General features: G+C 41.4%; 1 protein-coding gene across 1 annotated transcript in view; it reads right to left on the reverse strand.

The window, feature by feature from the left end:
- The window catches only part of PROC (protein C, inactivator of coagulation factors Va and VIIIa), a 216663-nt gene that overhangs the window by 56754 nt on the left and 145714 nt on the right, over positions 1-14195 (reverse strand). Inside the window, exon 7 of the mRNA XM_044070580.1 lies at positions 10666-10757. Coding sequence (XP_043926515.1) covers positions 10666-10757 — 92 coding nt within the window. The remainder of the gene's footprint in view (positions 1-10665; positions 10758-14195) is intronic.

Raw genomic sequence — 14195 nt, forward strand, 5'->3', positions numbered from 1 at the left:
ATCAGTATAGTAGCATTTGGCAAAAAAGCTGCTCCCATCTCATATGTTACCAATGGCACTTTTCCTCAAATGAATACAGTCATAAGTAGCCTGGGTACTTATGTAAACAATTCTCTCTTATTTGATCATCCTTTTTCCACCATAGTCAGGAAATACTTCTATCTGGCCCAATTCAAGTCCAAGAGAATATTTTCAAGATTCAAAGAAGTCATCCTGCCACTGTACTCTTCCTTTATCAGACTAGTTTTGAATACAGTGCACCCTTTAGTATGTATAAAATAAATTGAAATATATGCCTCCACTAGAAAAGCTCCAAAGAAACCTTACCAAGAAAATGAAAGGCCTTAAATCCATCAACTATCCTGTTAGATTAGCACAACTCACCTTGCACTCAGTATCCTATTGGCTACTCCAAGGTGACCTGTGTCTTGCTTTACATGCTACAAAAGACCCAATCCATTTTGACTTCCTGTATTTTTGCTCTACAAACACCCACACTAGGAACCTAAATCTGTACCAACAACTAAACAAGACTAAGTTCAGGGTGTATTCCCAGCCTATAGCACAAGTCGGATCTATATCACCAAATCGAAAGCACTGAAAAGCAAATGGCTTTAACATCGAAAATGATGTTCATCAAAGTTGTTCTTGTGGAGGGCTGCACCCCCCCCCCCACTACCTATAAACACCAACTCTGAGATCGCACTACAGTGAGGAAAGGACAAAATTTCTAATCTTCACTGTACCACAATCTCACAATAAATACCTCAATAAATGGCATTTTCGATGTTAAAGCCGTTCATTTTCCAGTCTTTTTGATTTGATGATATAGCCTTGCACAAGTTACCACTACAGTTCAGACTACTTTACTACATTTAAGGCTAGCCTTCATAACTGGTTGGGTGGACACAAATTTATACCAGGATTGTCATGCACAGCTCTGCTCACTTTAGGAGGTGAGCACTATTAAGTGCTTGAAAAGGGAGGCACAAACGTTTACATTTGTCTACTTAAAAGTGTACTTATCTAGGCATCTTACTGTCCTCCTGTTCATTTGTCTAGTATTGCTCCTATGTTCAAATGTGTTACTTTGATGATATTTTCATATCTATGTGCATTTCTGCTGTCTGTCAGATATCCAGTCCATTTTCTGTCCTGTACCCTAACCGTGTCATGTGAACCAGGGGTATAGCCCATTTCATTTCCTCCCACCCATTACCCTGTCAACCCACCCACAGGCATATTTATACCCTCAGTTCTTTCCACAATCTTAACCACCAATAATTCCTTACTCAACCACCCACATAGGACCATGTTTCTATAGTTCACAAGCCTGTCCACTTTCTACTACTACCAAATATGTGTTTACTTTATTAACTAGGTTGGGGGCTGGTCTACAGACCCTTTCCAACCATGATGAAAACTATTTGGCTATTATTGCAATAATAATTAAAAGTATACAGTTTTCAAAAATGATATAAACAATACATGGTGTATGCATTATATGACCCATTAGTATAATGTTAGAGAACATGTATGACACCAATGGTGATGTGATAGAGTCAACAAGGCATACAACAGAGATATGCCCACTAACATAATTTCTGAGGTAGACATATAAGTGTTTGACAGGCAGTACTAGGCCGTTTTTATATTTCAAAACAAAATCCTTCCTATCAATCTTACAGTTATGAATTCTAAGGTTAAGTGTGCCATATTAACTATGAATTACTATGCATTGTGAGTGTGTATCAAAATAAATGTAATTCTACTCAGTGGCTAGATGTTCTAGTAGTCATTTAGAGGGGAGTAACATTTTTACTGTTTCTCAAAGGAAATTAGCAACTTTTCAACTACGAATATTAGTCCACCTCACTCTTTGCAAACAACCAACTAATCTCCGTTTCAACTTAATGGTAAAATAATTCACTGAGTACTTCTCATCCTACTTTATGCTTCTTTGTCTTTTGACTCTGTACATCCTGGACTTGACATTTTCTGTTGAGTACTTCTTTGGTTTTGCTACAAATGTTCAGTTTAAAATAGTCACTTTATCTAACAACAGCAAATGAGCAGGAATGTTTGCAAGTATGGAAGGGTTGGCTCAAGATGGTCGCTTGCTGAAGTTTATCAGGACCTGTGAATCTTCTATCGTCCCTCTATTATAACATACCTTTAATACAGCTCTCTCAAACAGTGTTTCCAGAACTCTGGAAAACTGCAAACATTATCCCCCTCCCCAAACAAATCTCTGAGTACAACCCAAAGTTGTTCAAACCTATTGCCTTACTATCCCAACCTAGCCAAAATTCTAAACAAGGCAGCAGCCTCTCGAATGCAATAACACTGTGAAGCTATGTTGGATTTATAAATGTCTAACAGCATGAGTTTAGAAAAGGACATGGTACAAACACCGTTCGTTTCACTCGTTTATGTACTATCTTCCATTCTATGAATGGAGGGAACCTCGTAGGAGCTATTTTCATTGTCCTTACAAAGGCCTTTGACCTTGTAACCACTCATTTCTTCTCAATGAGCTCAGTCTATGGCCTCAACTCCATCTCATTAAAATGGTTTTATGAATATTTAAATGATATTTGCCCAGTGTGACCTACAGTACTCTAGGGCTCACTCTTTAGACAATTGTTATTTGTAATCTATATCTGCTTCCTCATCTTTGCACACAAAACTAACATTTCACTGTACACTGATTACATTGTCAGGAAGGCCTGCTGTTTGTCGCAAGCCAGTTGACCAATGCTCAGAGCATCAGCATCCTGTCATGGGAGTCAGATTCAGACAAGACATCTTATGTGCTAAGACGGACAGCCAATTAGCTGAAAGATGGAACCCACATAACTCACATGGCAAGACCTACTTCATGTAGTGCTAATGTAATCATTGGAGTCTCACTGGAGTCTGTACTTGGCCCCTCTTGTGTCTGGAATCTATTTCACTGATCTCAAAAATAATAAACAGGAAAGTACAGTTTTGTACCTACCATAAATGTAGATGTTCGAGTGCTAATACAGCTGCAGTCATAACAGATGGGTTCTCCTGCCGTCAGGCGGGTCCTCGGTCGGCCGAATTCCAAAGTCTAGGTCTGGCGTCGGTTGTTGTCGCTTTCTTTCATGACGTCAGTGCGACAGGGGTATATAAGACACAGCCAACACCATTTTCTTCAGTCTTTCTTGCCCCAGATGTCAGGTGCCCCCAGAAGGAAGGCAATATATATAAAAAAAAAAAATATATATATATATATATATATATATATATATATATATATATATATATAAAATATATAATCATGCATTGCAATATAATCAAAAACCAGTAGTTGCAAGCAAATACACCATAGAAGGATAACCCAATAAAGTTGTAAGATGAGGAGTTAGCCACTAGGTCTGTACCCAGAGGGGAAGGAGGGAGGGAAACCTGGACTGCAGCTGTATTAGCACTCGAACATCTACATTTATGGTAGGTACAAAACTGTACTATGTTCATCGTGCATACAGCTGCAGTCATAACAGATGGGTAGAATCCCAAAGCTATGCACAGGGTGGAAGGCACTAGGTGGAACTGGGAGGAGCCAGAATGCCCTGCAACACAGCAGTGGCAAAGCCTGCCCTAGTTTTGGAGTATAAAGGTAGGTGGTAGTGTTTAGTGAAGGTATGTACAGAACTCCAAGTGGCTGCCTCCAAAATATATTTGGTAGGGACTCCTCTGAGGAAGGCTGCAGAGGTAGCTATGGCCCTTGTGGAGTGGGATCTAATGCCCGCAGGTACAGATTTACCATGAAAGGAGTAACAAAACCGTATGCAGTGGCCTATCCATTTTGAAATTGTCTGTTTGGAAACTGGCTTCCCTTGAGCTCCTACAGCATAGGACACAAAGAGTTGTTCTATTTTCCTGAAAGGCTTTGTTCTGTCCAAATAGTAATGTAGCTGTCTATGGATGTCTAAGGAATGTAGCAGCCTTTCCCCTTTGTTTTGAGGATTGGGGTAAAAGGTAGGTAAGTGTATGGCCTGATTTAAAGCTACTCACGGGTTGGTTCGTAGGGAAACCCTGTCCTGATGGAAGATGAGAAAGGGCTGCACAGCCATGAGGGCTTGTAGTTCCGAAACCCTACGAGCTGAGGTAATGGCCAGAAGGAAAGCTGTTTTCCAGGACAAATATTGCAAATCTGTTGAGGCAGCTGGTTCAAAGGGAGGCAATGTTAATTTTTCTAGAATGTAATTAAGATCCCAGGCTGGTATTGGTTGTTTCCTTGGAGGTCTTATATTCTTAGCCCCTCTGAGGAACTGTCTTAAGAGTGGGTGAGAGAATAAGGGTGGATCAGTGTTGTATTCTGCAGAAATGGCTGAGGCATGGATTTTGATGGAGGAAAATGAAAGTCCACTGTTCAACAGCTCAGCTAGATACTGTAATATCTGAGGCAAATTCAGTTTTCTAGGATCCTGGCCTTTTTTCTCATTCCAAGCGCAAAACCGTTTCCATTTTGCGGAGTAAGCCTTTCTAGTAGATGGCCTTCTGGCCTCCAAAATGACATCCTGCACCTCCTTGGAGAGTAGGGTCTGTTGTGGTGTTAAGGAAATTTCCATGCAGCCAGATTGAGTGTTTTCAGCTGACTGTGAAGAGTTTTGTAGCTGTGCTGAGTCAGTAGAAGAGGTACTAGAGGTAGGGTCCAGGGAGGAGAATGTGTTAGGCTCCTCAGGAGTGGGTACCAGTGTTGTCTTTGCCAGTCTGGAGCAATCAGTATCATCTTCGGTCTCTCTGCTCTTGCTTTCAAGAGCACCTTGGGCAGAAGAGGCAAAGGTGGGAAAGCGTAAACTGTCCGTGCTGCCCAACTGAAAGAAAGGGCGTCCACTCTCCAGGCCTTTGGATGGAATGTTCTTGAGCAGAATTTTGTCAATTGATGATTCCTGTGGGAGGCAAAGACATCTATGTCTGGCCTTCCCCACGCTTGAATTATCTTTGTAAACACTTGAGGATGCAACTTCCATTCGTGCGGGTCTGTCATATTTCTGCTTAGATTGTCTGCCAGCGTGTTTTCCAAACCTGGCAGGTACTGTGCTTGAAGTTCGATTTGCCATTCCAGAGCCAAGTTCCAAAGTGACATGGCCAGCCTGCACAGGGGGTATGAATGTGTTCCTCCTTGTTTGTTTATGTACCACATTACTGTGGTGTTTTCTGTTCTTATCAATAATTGCCCTGGATGCAGGAGGTCCTTGAAAGCTGTAATTGCATTTATCACTGCTAGTATTTCCTTTTGATTGATGTGAAGGTGCTTTTCCTTTTGGGACCATTTGCCCTGAATGCACCTGTCTGTCATGTGTGCCCTCAGGCGTAGTCTGAGGCGTCTGTTGTGATGACTTGATTTGCTTGAGGCTTGCAGAATGGTAGACCTGTGTTTGTTTGGCATGCTTGGGCCCACCATAGAAATTCCTTTTGCAAACATGGGATTAGTGGTATTATTGTTTCCAAACTGTGGCTGTGTTGAGACCATAGGTTTTTTAAGTACCATTGAAGTTTCCTCATATGCAACTTTGCACATGGGATTAGAAGAATGCAAGATGCCATGAAGCCCAGAGCCTGCAGGATTTTCCTTGCAGTTAGCCTGGTACAATTTGCTAGTATTTTGAAGTACTGAGTTAGTTGCCCCTGTTTTTCTGGCGTAAGATAGGCCATCTGGGTGTTTGTGTTCAAGTTGGCACCCAGGAAAATTATTTTCTGAGATGGTGTTAGCCTGGATTTCTCTTTGTTGACTGTGTATCCCAGAGAATTCAATAACCGTGTTACATTAGCCAGATGTTCCAGAAGTATGGGTTTGCTGTCCGCTTGGATCAGGCAATCGTCCAAATAAGGGTAAATTTGTATCCCTTGAAGTCTGCAGTAGGCAATTACTGATGCCAGGCATTTCGTGAATACTCTGGGCGCAGTAAATAAGCCAAAGGGCAATGCAGAGAATTGATAGTGGATTGAACCTGCAAGAAATCTGAGGTATCTTCTGCAGCTTTGTCTGATTGGGACATGCAGGTATGCCTCCTTGAGGTCCAATGTTACCAGCCAAGACTCCTTGCCCAGCATGGGAAGAAGCTGCTGTAAGGTGAGCATCTTTTGGTACGAGTAGAAATGTGTTTAGGATGGATAAGTCCAAAATGGGTCTCCTTTCGGTTCCCTTCCTTGGTACCAGGAATAGTCTGGAATAAAAACCTTGACCTTGTTCGTGAGTAGGTACCTGTTGAATAGCTTTCATGTCCATGAGCTTTGAAATTTGTATTTGAGCCTCTGCCCTTTGATTGTGTGGCAGGATCGGCATGCCTCTCATTTTTGGAAGAGTGTGAAAATGAAATCTGTAGCCTCTGTTTATAATGTCCAGGATCCATTTGTCTGTTGTGATAATATGCCAATTTTTTGAAAATAATGCCAGCTTTCCTCCAAAGGGTGCTGCCAGCTGAGACTTGCTTGGCATGCAAAGGGGAAAGTCATTGGGTTTGTTTCCTGTATTGTTGTGCACTGTCTTCGCCACCTCTTGGTGCTGGAGTTTGCCATTGTCTGCCTCTATATGATCCTTGAGATTGTCCTCTGCCCCTTGTGCACCTTTCGAAATGGTTTCAGGGTCAGCATTATGGCTTTTGTAAAGAAATTGGTGTGAGTTAGGAACTCTGTAGTACCTATCAGGCTTGACTGGGGCAGGAGGCAGGGAATCCGGATTAAGGCAAGCCTCCGAGTAAACATCATCAAGTATGTCCAAGACAGGAGGTATCGCCAGAGGTCTGTGCTGAGGTAGCAAAAGAAATTCCCTAAGTCTTTTCTTGGAATCTGAAAAATCTTGGCCTTCCCAATGGAAGTGTTCCCTCAAGGTATGCAAGGTTTCCCCAAAAGAAAAATCCTCTGGGGGAGATACAGAAGGAATGGACTGCTCTGCATCAGAATCTTCAAAAGGGGAGTACGAGTGTTCCTCTTCATCAGAATGTTCTGAAATAATGGAGCCCTGGTCAGAAGAGGGAGAATCTTCCTCCACTCTGGGTCTCTTGTCCGGAGGGGGTTGGTAACCCCTGATAAGAGAAATTAAATCCTCAGCCATTTTGAGCATCTGCTTTTTAGGCATGGGACCTGGAGATGGGCCCTGTGCAACAGACCTCTTGGGATGCATGGCTGATTTGGACTTAGTAATGGCCTTTATGGAAAAGGAAGATGAGGGTCTGAAGACACCATGGGTGGAAGTGGACCTGTCCACATTAAGAGGCTCAACACTCACAGTGGTTTCGGTAGCTGTAGTCAGGGTATGGGCCAAGGCACCTGCGGTCTCGGTTACAGAAGACACCGACAGAGAAGTGTCGTCAGTAGTCAGGGGCTGTGTAGGCGCTTTGCTGAGAACCGGACCACGTGTAGCCGGTTTTGGCGTGGTGTCGGTGGAGACCGCGGACCTCGCGTGTCGGTCTTTGTCCTTGCGTTTTTTGGACAAAACGGTAGTCGGAGTCTCCGACGACATTTTATAATCAAAAGCTTTACCAAAAAAGTGCTGGGCGAACTCCACCCGACACTTAATAGTGCGTTTATTGAAAGTAGCACAAAAGCGACAGCCCGAGATGTCGTGGTCTGGTCCTAAACAAGGTATACAGAGGGAATGGAAATCCTTATGCGGTATTTGCTTCCCACAAGAAATACAATTGTTAACTTTGTCTGACATCGGTCTGAGGCAAGAAAAGTTTCCCCAATGGGGTACTTAGCTTTAAAGAAGACTTCGGTTTCCAAATTTTCGTAATTTCAGGAGCTGGCCGACCGGCACTTGCGAACTGCTTCTGCTTCGGGCACCGCGCGGCAAAAAAGACTGAAGAAAATGGCGTCAGCTGTGTCTTATATACCCCTGTCGCACTGACGTCAGGAAAGAAAGCGACGACAACCGACGCCGGACCTAGACTTTGGAATTTGGCCGACCGAGGACCCGCCTGACGGCAGGAGAACCCATCTGTTATGACTGCAGCTGTATGCACGATGAACATCACTGGTTAAACAATTCTGCAGATAAATGCAAATTGGAAGTAACTTTTAACTCCCCCTCATATAGCTGTGCTCTTCAATAACAGCTTACTCCACTAAATAACTGGTTCACAGAAAATGGATTTAAACTGAATGCTAAAAATGTAGCAGTGTTTCTTTCAGAAAACAGAAATTATTTATATAGTATAAAAAGCACACCCTTACAAAACAAAAAGGTAATAAGGTCCAGGGCACTTGGGTCAACAGTCTCCTCTCCTTTGATCATCACATGACAGCTGGAGTCAGGAAGTCTTTCTACTTACCACAATTAATAGCCAAAGGTATTTGTCCAGTTCTAAAGAGGTTATTATTGCTCCCCTTTATTCAACAGTGATCAAAACCACTACAGAGAACAGTGATCTATTTGATACATATCTAACTTGACAGATAAAAAAAATAAATAAAAAACAAAAATCCAGAGGTTCTTAATGAAAAAAGGTCTCTTGCTTTAAAACGTTTAGTTAGCAAGAGGGACTGGAAGCCCTGTCCCTGTACTCTGTGTCTTATAGACTCACGAAGAGGAAACTGTACCTTGCTTACCATCCCAGCAGAGATCCTCCTATACATAAATAGGTGAACAGCTCAGGTAACACTAGAACCAGAGATCTAACCCTTCATCAGCAGAAACAGAACATGGTAGCATGATGGATTCCTCATCTAGCTCCTCCCCCTTTATCTGGAATAAACTTCCTCTGCAGGTTAAACAATGTGATTCCATATCTTACTTCATACTAAACCTATGTGACGGGATGGGTGTGCTTATGTTTACTCAAGGATTTACTTGCCATTCCATCTTCGAGAAAAGAGGAAAATAAGGCATGGTCTTCGGACAAAGTGGCCTTACAATTCCCATGAAACCTATAAGAGCAAGAAGTTGAATGCTATATTTTCTTCACTTTTGAACTCTTTTGTTTTAAGCCCTATAAAAATAGTTACATCCATAAATGTCTTGGAGTGGGGTTAGACACCATAAGTGTCTTTCTTCTTTCACATCTACAACCTGAGTAATAAAGTTTTATCAGTAGAGTACTTACACCTTACCATACCATCTCCAGTCTACTAAACACAGGGCAGCAGGGCAGACCATCTACTGGGGAAAGTGCTTCTGCCCTTAATCAAATGCTTTCTTTTCCATCATTGTCTCAACCTCTAGAAAAATACACAGAAACTACAAGCAATGTAAAAATGCATCTGCCATTTTACTGTCGGTGCAAGCAAAATAGTTCATCACTTTCTAGCAATTAAAATATATTTGGTTCCCATTCCCCTTGAAACACATAAATCATCGTCATCAGTTTTACATCAACTTCTCACCATCAAATAATTCTCCACGTCTCTTAGCACCTTAGATTCCTCTGCTCTTTCCCTTATGATTCATCTAACATCTCGTTTGTGCTGGTAGGGCTTTTTTCCCATCTTGGTCCTTCCATATAGAACTTACATCTAAGCTTGCTACATCTTATCCATGACTTTGCTTCATTATCAAACCAACTTAACTTCTTTCTACTACAGCAGTCACAACTTACCTGCAACTTATCTTCCTAGCATGTAAATCAGTATCACCAAGAAATCCATCCTGACTTAAACCCTCAGGGAAATCCATCCATCCATTAATGTCAAGCAGCAGTCACCACCCACATGGTTTACTAAGCAAGTAAGGAATACAAGGAAATTCTCCATGTCAAATACACATTGCATGGGAAATGTGCAATTGGTACAGAAAAGTAAGGCTATGAGCCGTTAATGACCTGCTTCATGTGGTACAAGGTTTGTGTCCCTCAGCTTACATTTGCCAAGCAAGTCACTTAACCAGACAGTGACTTGGGGCAACTGGGAATATTGGCTGGACTCGGGCAACTGGAAATATGGGCTGGGCTCATTAATAGTCTCCTGAACCTCATGCTAGTAATTATCTATGAAACTATGCATAACTACAGGCTAATTTATCCTTTTTATTCTCTTAATAAATTATCTTTATTGTTATTGAATTAATGTGGTTTTGCCTGTTATTCCCTTAATTCTATTAATCTCAGTTACTGTCAGCTTACTTTCCTACTCCCATGTCATGAATCACCCTAAGCACTCATGAGTATGAGCATTCAGTTGGTAGGGCTGGAATTATTTTTTATAGATGTGACATTTCTGCAAAATACAATCAGAAGTTTGTACTGTTGAAGTATCAAAGGGTGACAGATCTATTGGGGTTCTGGAAGTGTCATATTTTGTCCTTAGCATAAAGCAATCTGAGGGTTTTAATTACACCTTTGAAAATTATCCATCTCTGAAAGATCTTTAAAGAAATAAGTAAAAATGTATATACCCAAACACACAATGAGAAATAACTAAATAAATGAATACACTATTTGACTACAGTTATGTATAAATCAGTGTGGTCAAATTCCTGGCTTGTCTGAAATGCTTTCTACTAAGCGGCTGTAGACAAGACCACTCAGAACTATAGACAGCTCTCCCTCATCTTTATATAGAGGCTCCTAAGTTTACTTTAGCAACTGTCAAACCACTATTTAGATAAATATATTTTGCTGGTTGTTACTATCCAGTATTTCAGTTTACCTAGGTGTATTACAGTTTAAAAAGAGTGCTTCTGAGATTTTACTTTACCTGCCAAGGACTGTCGCCTTTTTTCCTCATCTCTCCTCCAACTACTCGAATGACCTCTCCTTCATTCTGGAGCTTCCCACAGGGGTACTTATCTGGAATGGCAATCAAACAAATGATTAGCAAAAGAACAGGAGCCAGACGATGAAATATGTAATAGAGTTAAGTGTTTCTACTTAGTTATCCATTACTAATATTGTAATGAGAACAGGTGACACACTGAGTACTAGGGAGTGTTTATAGCACCGGTAAGTTACAGGAAGTATTACTAACATGGTAAGGGGGCTGAGTGATATAGTAATAACAGAAAGGACTCAGAGCACCAGTAATGTAAAATACGGTAAGGGGAATGGGTGATGCAGAGTATTAGGAAATGCAGAGCAGTGGTAAGGACAATGGATAATATGGAGTATTCGTTAAGATAGGGCACTGGCGAGTGACAGGAACTTTATTAACATGTAAGCAGAATTGGTGACATCTAGTGGTAGGAAGGACTCGGTGCACTGGTAATGAAAACATGGTAAAGAGAATGGGAGATGCAGAGTATTAGGAAAGAATCAAAGTACTTGTATTGCACACACCGGGCCAAGAAAGTGCTAATAATATAATAATGAAAATGGGTGACACAGTGAATATCAGGAAACAGAGCATGACATGGGAAGGGGGGTGGATGACATGGAGTACTAGGAAAGTTTCATAACACTAGGAAATGTGCAAACGGAAAAACAGTAAACCTTTTGACAATGACCATCCTTAGTTTGCTGAGTATCACAATATATCACACCTACTGCACCGCTGGTGCAGTTTGTTGTCACAGTACTGAAGGCAATCAAGGGAGAGCGTAGTCTAGTTTTATTTTATTTATGTATTCACTTATTCCTTTTGTTTATTTTATCTATCTCATGGTGTCTCAATCTGCATTAGCAGCAAATGCAACTCCAGCTTGGTTAACCAGAAGGATGCCCTGGAGTTCATCTACATCCAAGTCTGCATAGATAAGGGTCCTTAACCTGCCCTGGTCAGCCACAGGTTATCATCTATGACCCATGAAGCTCACAACTCTTACTAGACCAACTTGAGGTACTCACCTTCAAACCAAATACCCTATTCATGGGAGACTAACTACCTCTCTATAGACTGAGACATGTACACTGCCTCTAACTCACTGGCACTTTTCCTGGACTTTATCATCACGAACAACTAGGAAAAGATAGTGCACATTCCAGCCATGGGATCAAATATACTGGACCTTGTACTGATCAACATGGGAGAGCATTGTACCTTCCCCTGTGTCACAGCCTCTTTCGTGAGGTCAGACCACAAAGCTGTTTACTCTGAAACAAAAATCAACCCAGGAAAACCAACTAAACCTGTACCAGTTAAGAACTATTCTGTCCTATTAAGTGATAGTTTGGGGGAGCTGGGAATTTTGACAAACCCCAAGAACACAACTACCTAAGCAGAATTATTCACAGAAACCCTATACAAACATGCAATACCAGAACTAAGCCCAGATGTAACACCAGAAACAAACCTTACCTTAACAGGGTACATAACTAAAGACAAAAGTAATGGCAAAAATCAAAAAGGTCAACAATCATGGAGACAAGGGGTCTCTGATTGACCTAAACAAGAAACAAAGAGGTCTAGAAAAGTCCAACAAGGCTAGTTACAAGGTCGGGTAACCTCCCAAGCTAATGACAATCTCAAATCCTTCTTCAACTATGCAGAAACCTTAAGCATTACACTCAGCAGTGTGCAGAACTGGTCATAAATGGCACAACCTTCACTGACCAGGGTGGCTTAGCGAATCTGCTGACTGATAATTTTAGCTTTAAATTCACTCCCACTACCCCCTGTGAAATTCCTTCTAGCATATCTCCCCATCTAGCAACAAGAGGCAGACCCTGGTGGTGCCTGCTAGGTCCAAAAGCACTGCTTCAGTGGGCACCAACAATATTCCAGGTTACCTCCAAAACAGCATAAAACATGACATAACAGGACCACTTGAGGCACTCCAACTACAGCCACAAAACAGGTTGCATGCCAGATGAATGGAGGGCCCTAACAGCCATCTCTTCATAATGGTGGACCAACAACCGAGCCCAGGAGTTGCAGACCCATTAGTCTGACAAGTCTAATATACAAAGCCATAGAATAAATTATCATGGAAATGACCAACAAAGACTGGCAACCTAGACCCACTGGACCCATCCCAGTTTGGCTTTGATAAGGGAAGGTCTTGTCTACTCAACCTGGTAGACTTCTTTGAGATGGTCACCAAGGTTATGGATGACAGGAAAACAGTGCATACCACCTACGTTGATCTAACCAAAGCATTTGATGTAATACCCAACTCAAGTATTATTGGCAAACTGTCAGAACCAGGCAAAAATCCTTATGTAACTTGCTGTATTGCTGGCTAGCTCACAGATAGGACCCAAGAAGTCATGTTTGGTGAGACCATCTCAATCTGGAGAACATTCACCAGTGGAGTTCCACTGGGCTCCATCTTGGACCCACTCACATTTGACATCAACTTCTCAGAATTCAAGGCTAATGCCAAAGGCCTCTGGCTCATCAAGTTCACAAGTGATTATAAATTGGGAGCTAGCATAGATTCTCCCCATTAGACCAGCATCCTGCAAGAAGGTCTAACACAAACAGAAGGATAGCTGGTTCAGCCACTGCTCTGGGCTGGTAGTATGAACCAGCAGCCCACCCACTCAGCTCTTCAAATGAAGAGCAAAAAAAAAAGCACTTACTATAATAAGCCAATCAAAATTATCATTTTATTACAGTTAGATCTACACCTTTCCATTAAAGAGCAAAAAAAAAAACAGATGTACCTTCTACTGGCACATCAACCAGGTGGCCAGATGCATGACACCCCGCCCCCTCTGCCCAGCCATTCAGGTCCCATTTCTGTGCCCTGTCCTGCCAACAGCTGCTACAGTTTATATCCTGCTAGCACAGAGCACTACAGTGCTCATATTTTAATTAAAAAACATGCTACAAATGTAGCAAATATTTTATACAGTTCATAACCTTCCAGCACAGAGTGGTACGGTGCTTAGGTTTTAGTTGAAAAAAACTATAACAAACTAAATGCAACAATGTCTTGAAATAATACTGATAGCAGCCACGAATCACCAAACTTGCTATAAGCACTCAAAAAATGTAAAATCAAAGTGCGCAAAAATACAACTTTATTTTTAACGCTTTCGTCAGAATATAACAAAGACTTCTTCAGAATACTAAAATCAATGATCACATAAATCTTAAATACTCTCATTCATGTGATAAGATAATCCAATAAAAGCCCAACTGATACATTTAAAACACACAAAGTGAATTATCTTAAAGACATAAAACAAGAAATGTTATGTCTTAAAACTACTGCATATTAAATAACAGCAAAGAAAGCAGAAACCAACATTCACTGTACCTTACATTACTAAAGTGATAAAAGTAACTACACCCTGTATGAGCGCAGTTTGAAAAAACTGACTAAAGACATACCATCATTTAAC

This window comes from Protopterus annectens, chromosome 4.part1 (assembly GCF_019279795.1).
Source record: "Protopterus annectens isolate FY-2018-M chromosome 4.part1, PAN1.0, whole genome shotgun sequence".
In the NCBI taxonomy this organism is placed as follows: domain Eukaryota; kingdom Metazoa; phylum Chordata; order Ceratodontiformes; family Protopteridae; genus Protopterus; species Protopterus annectens.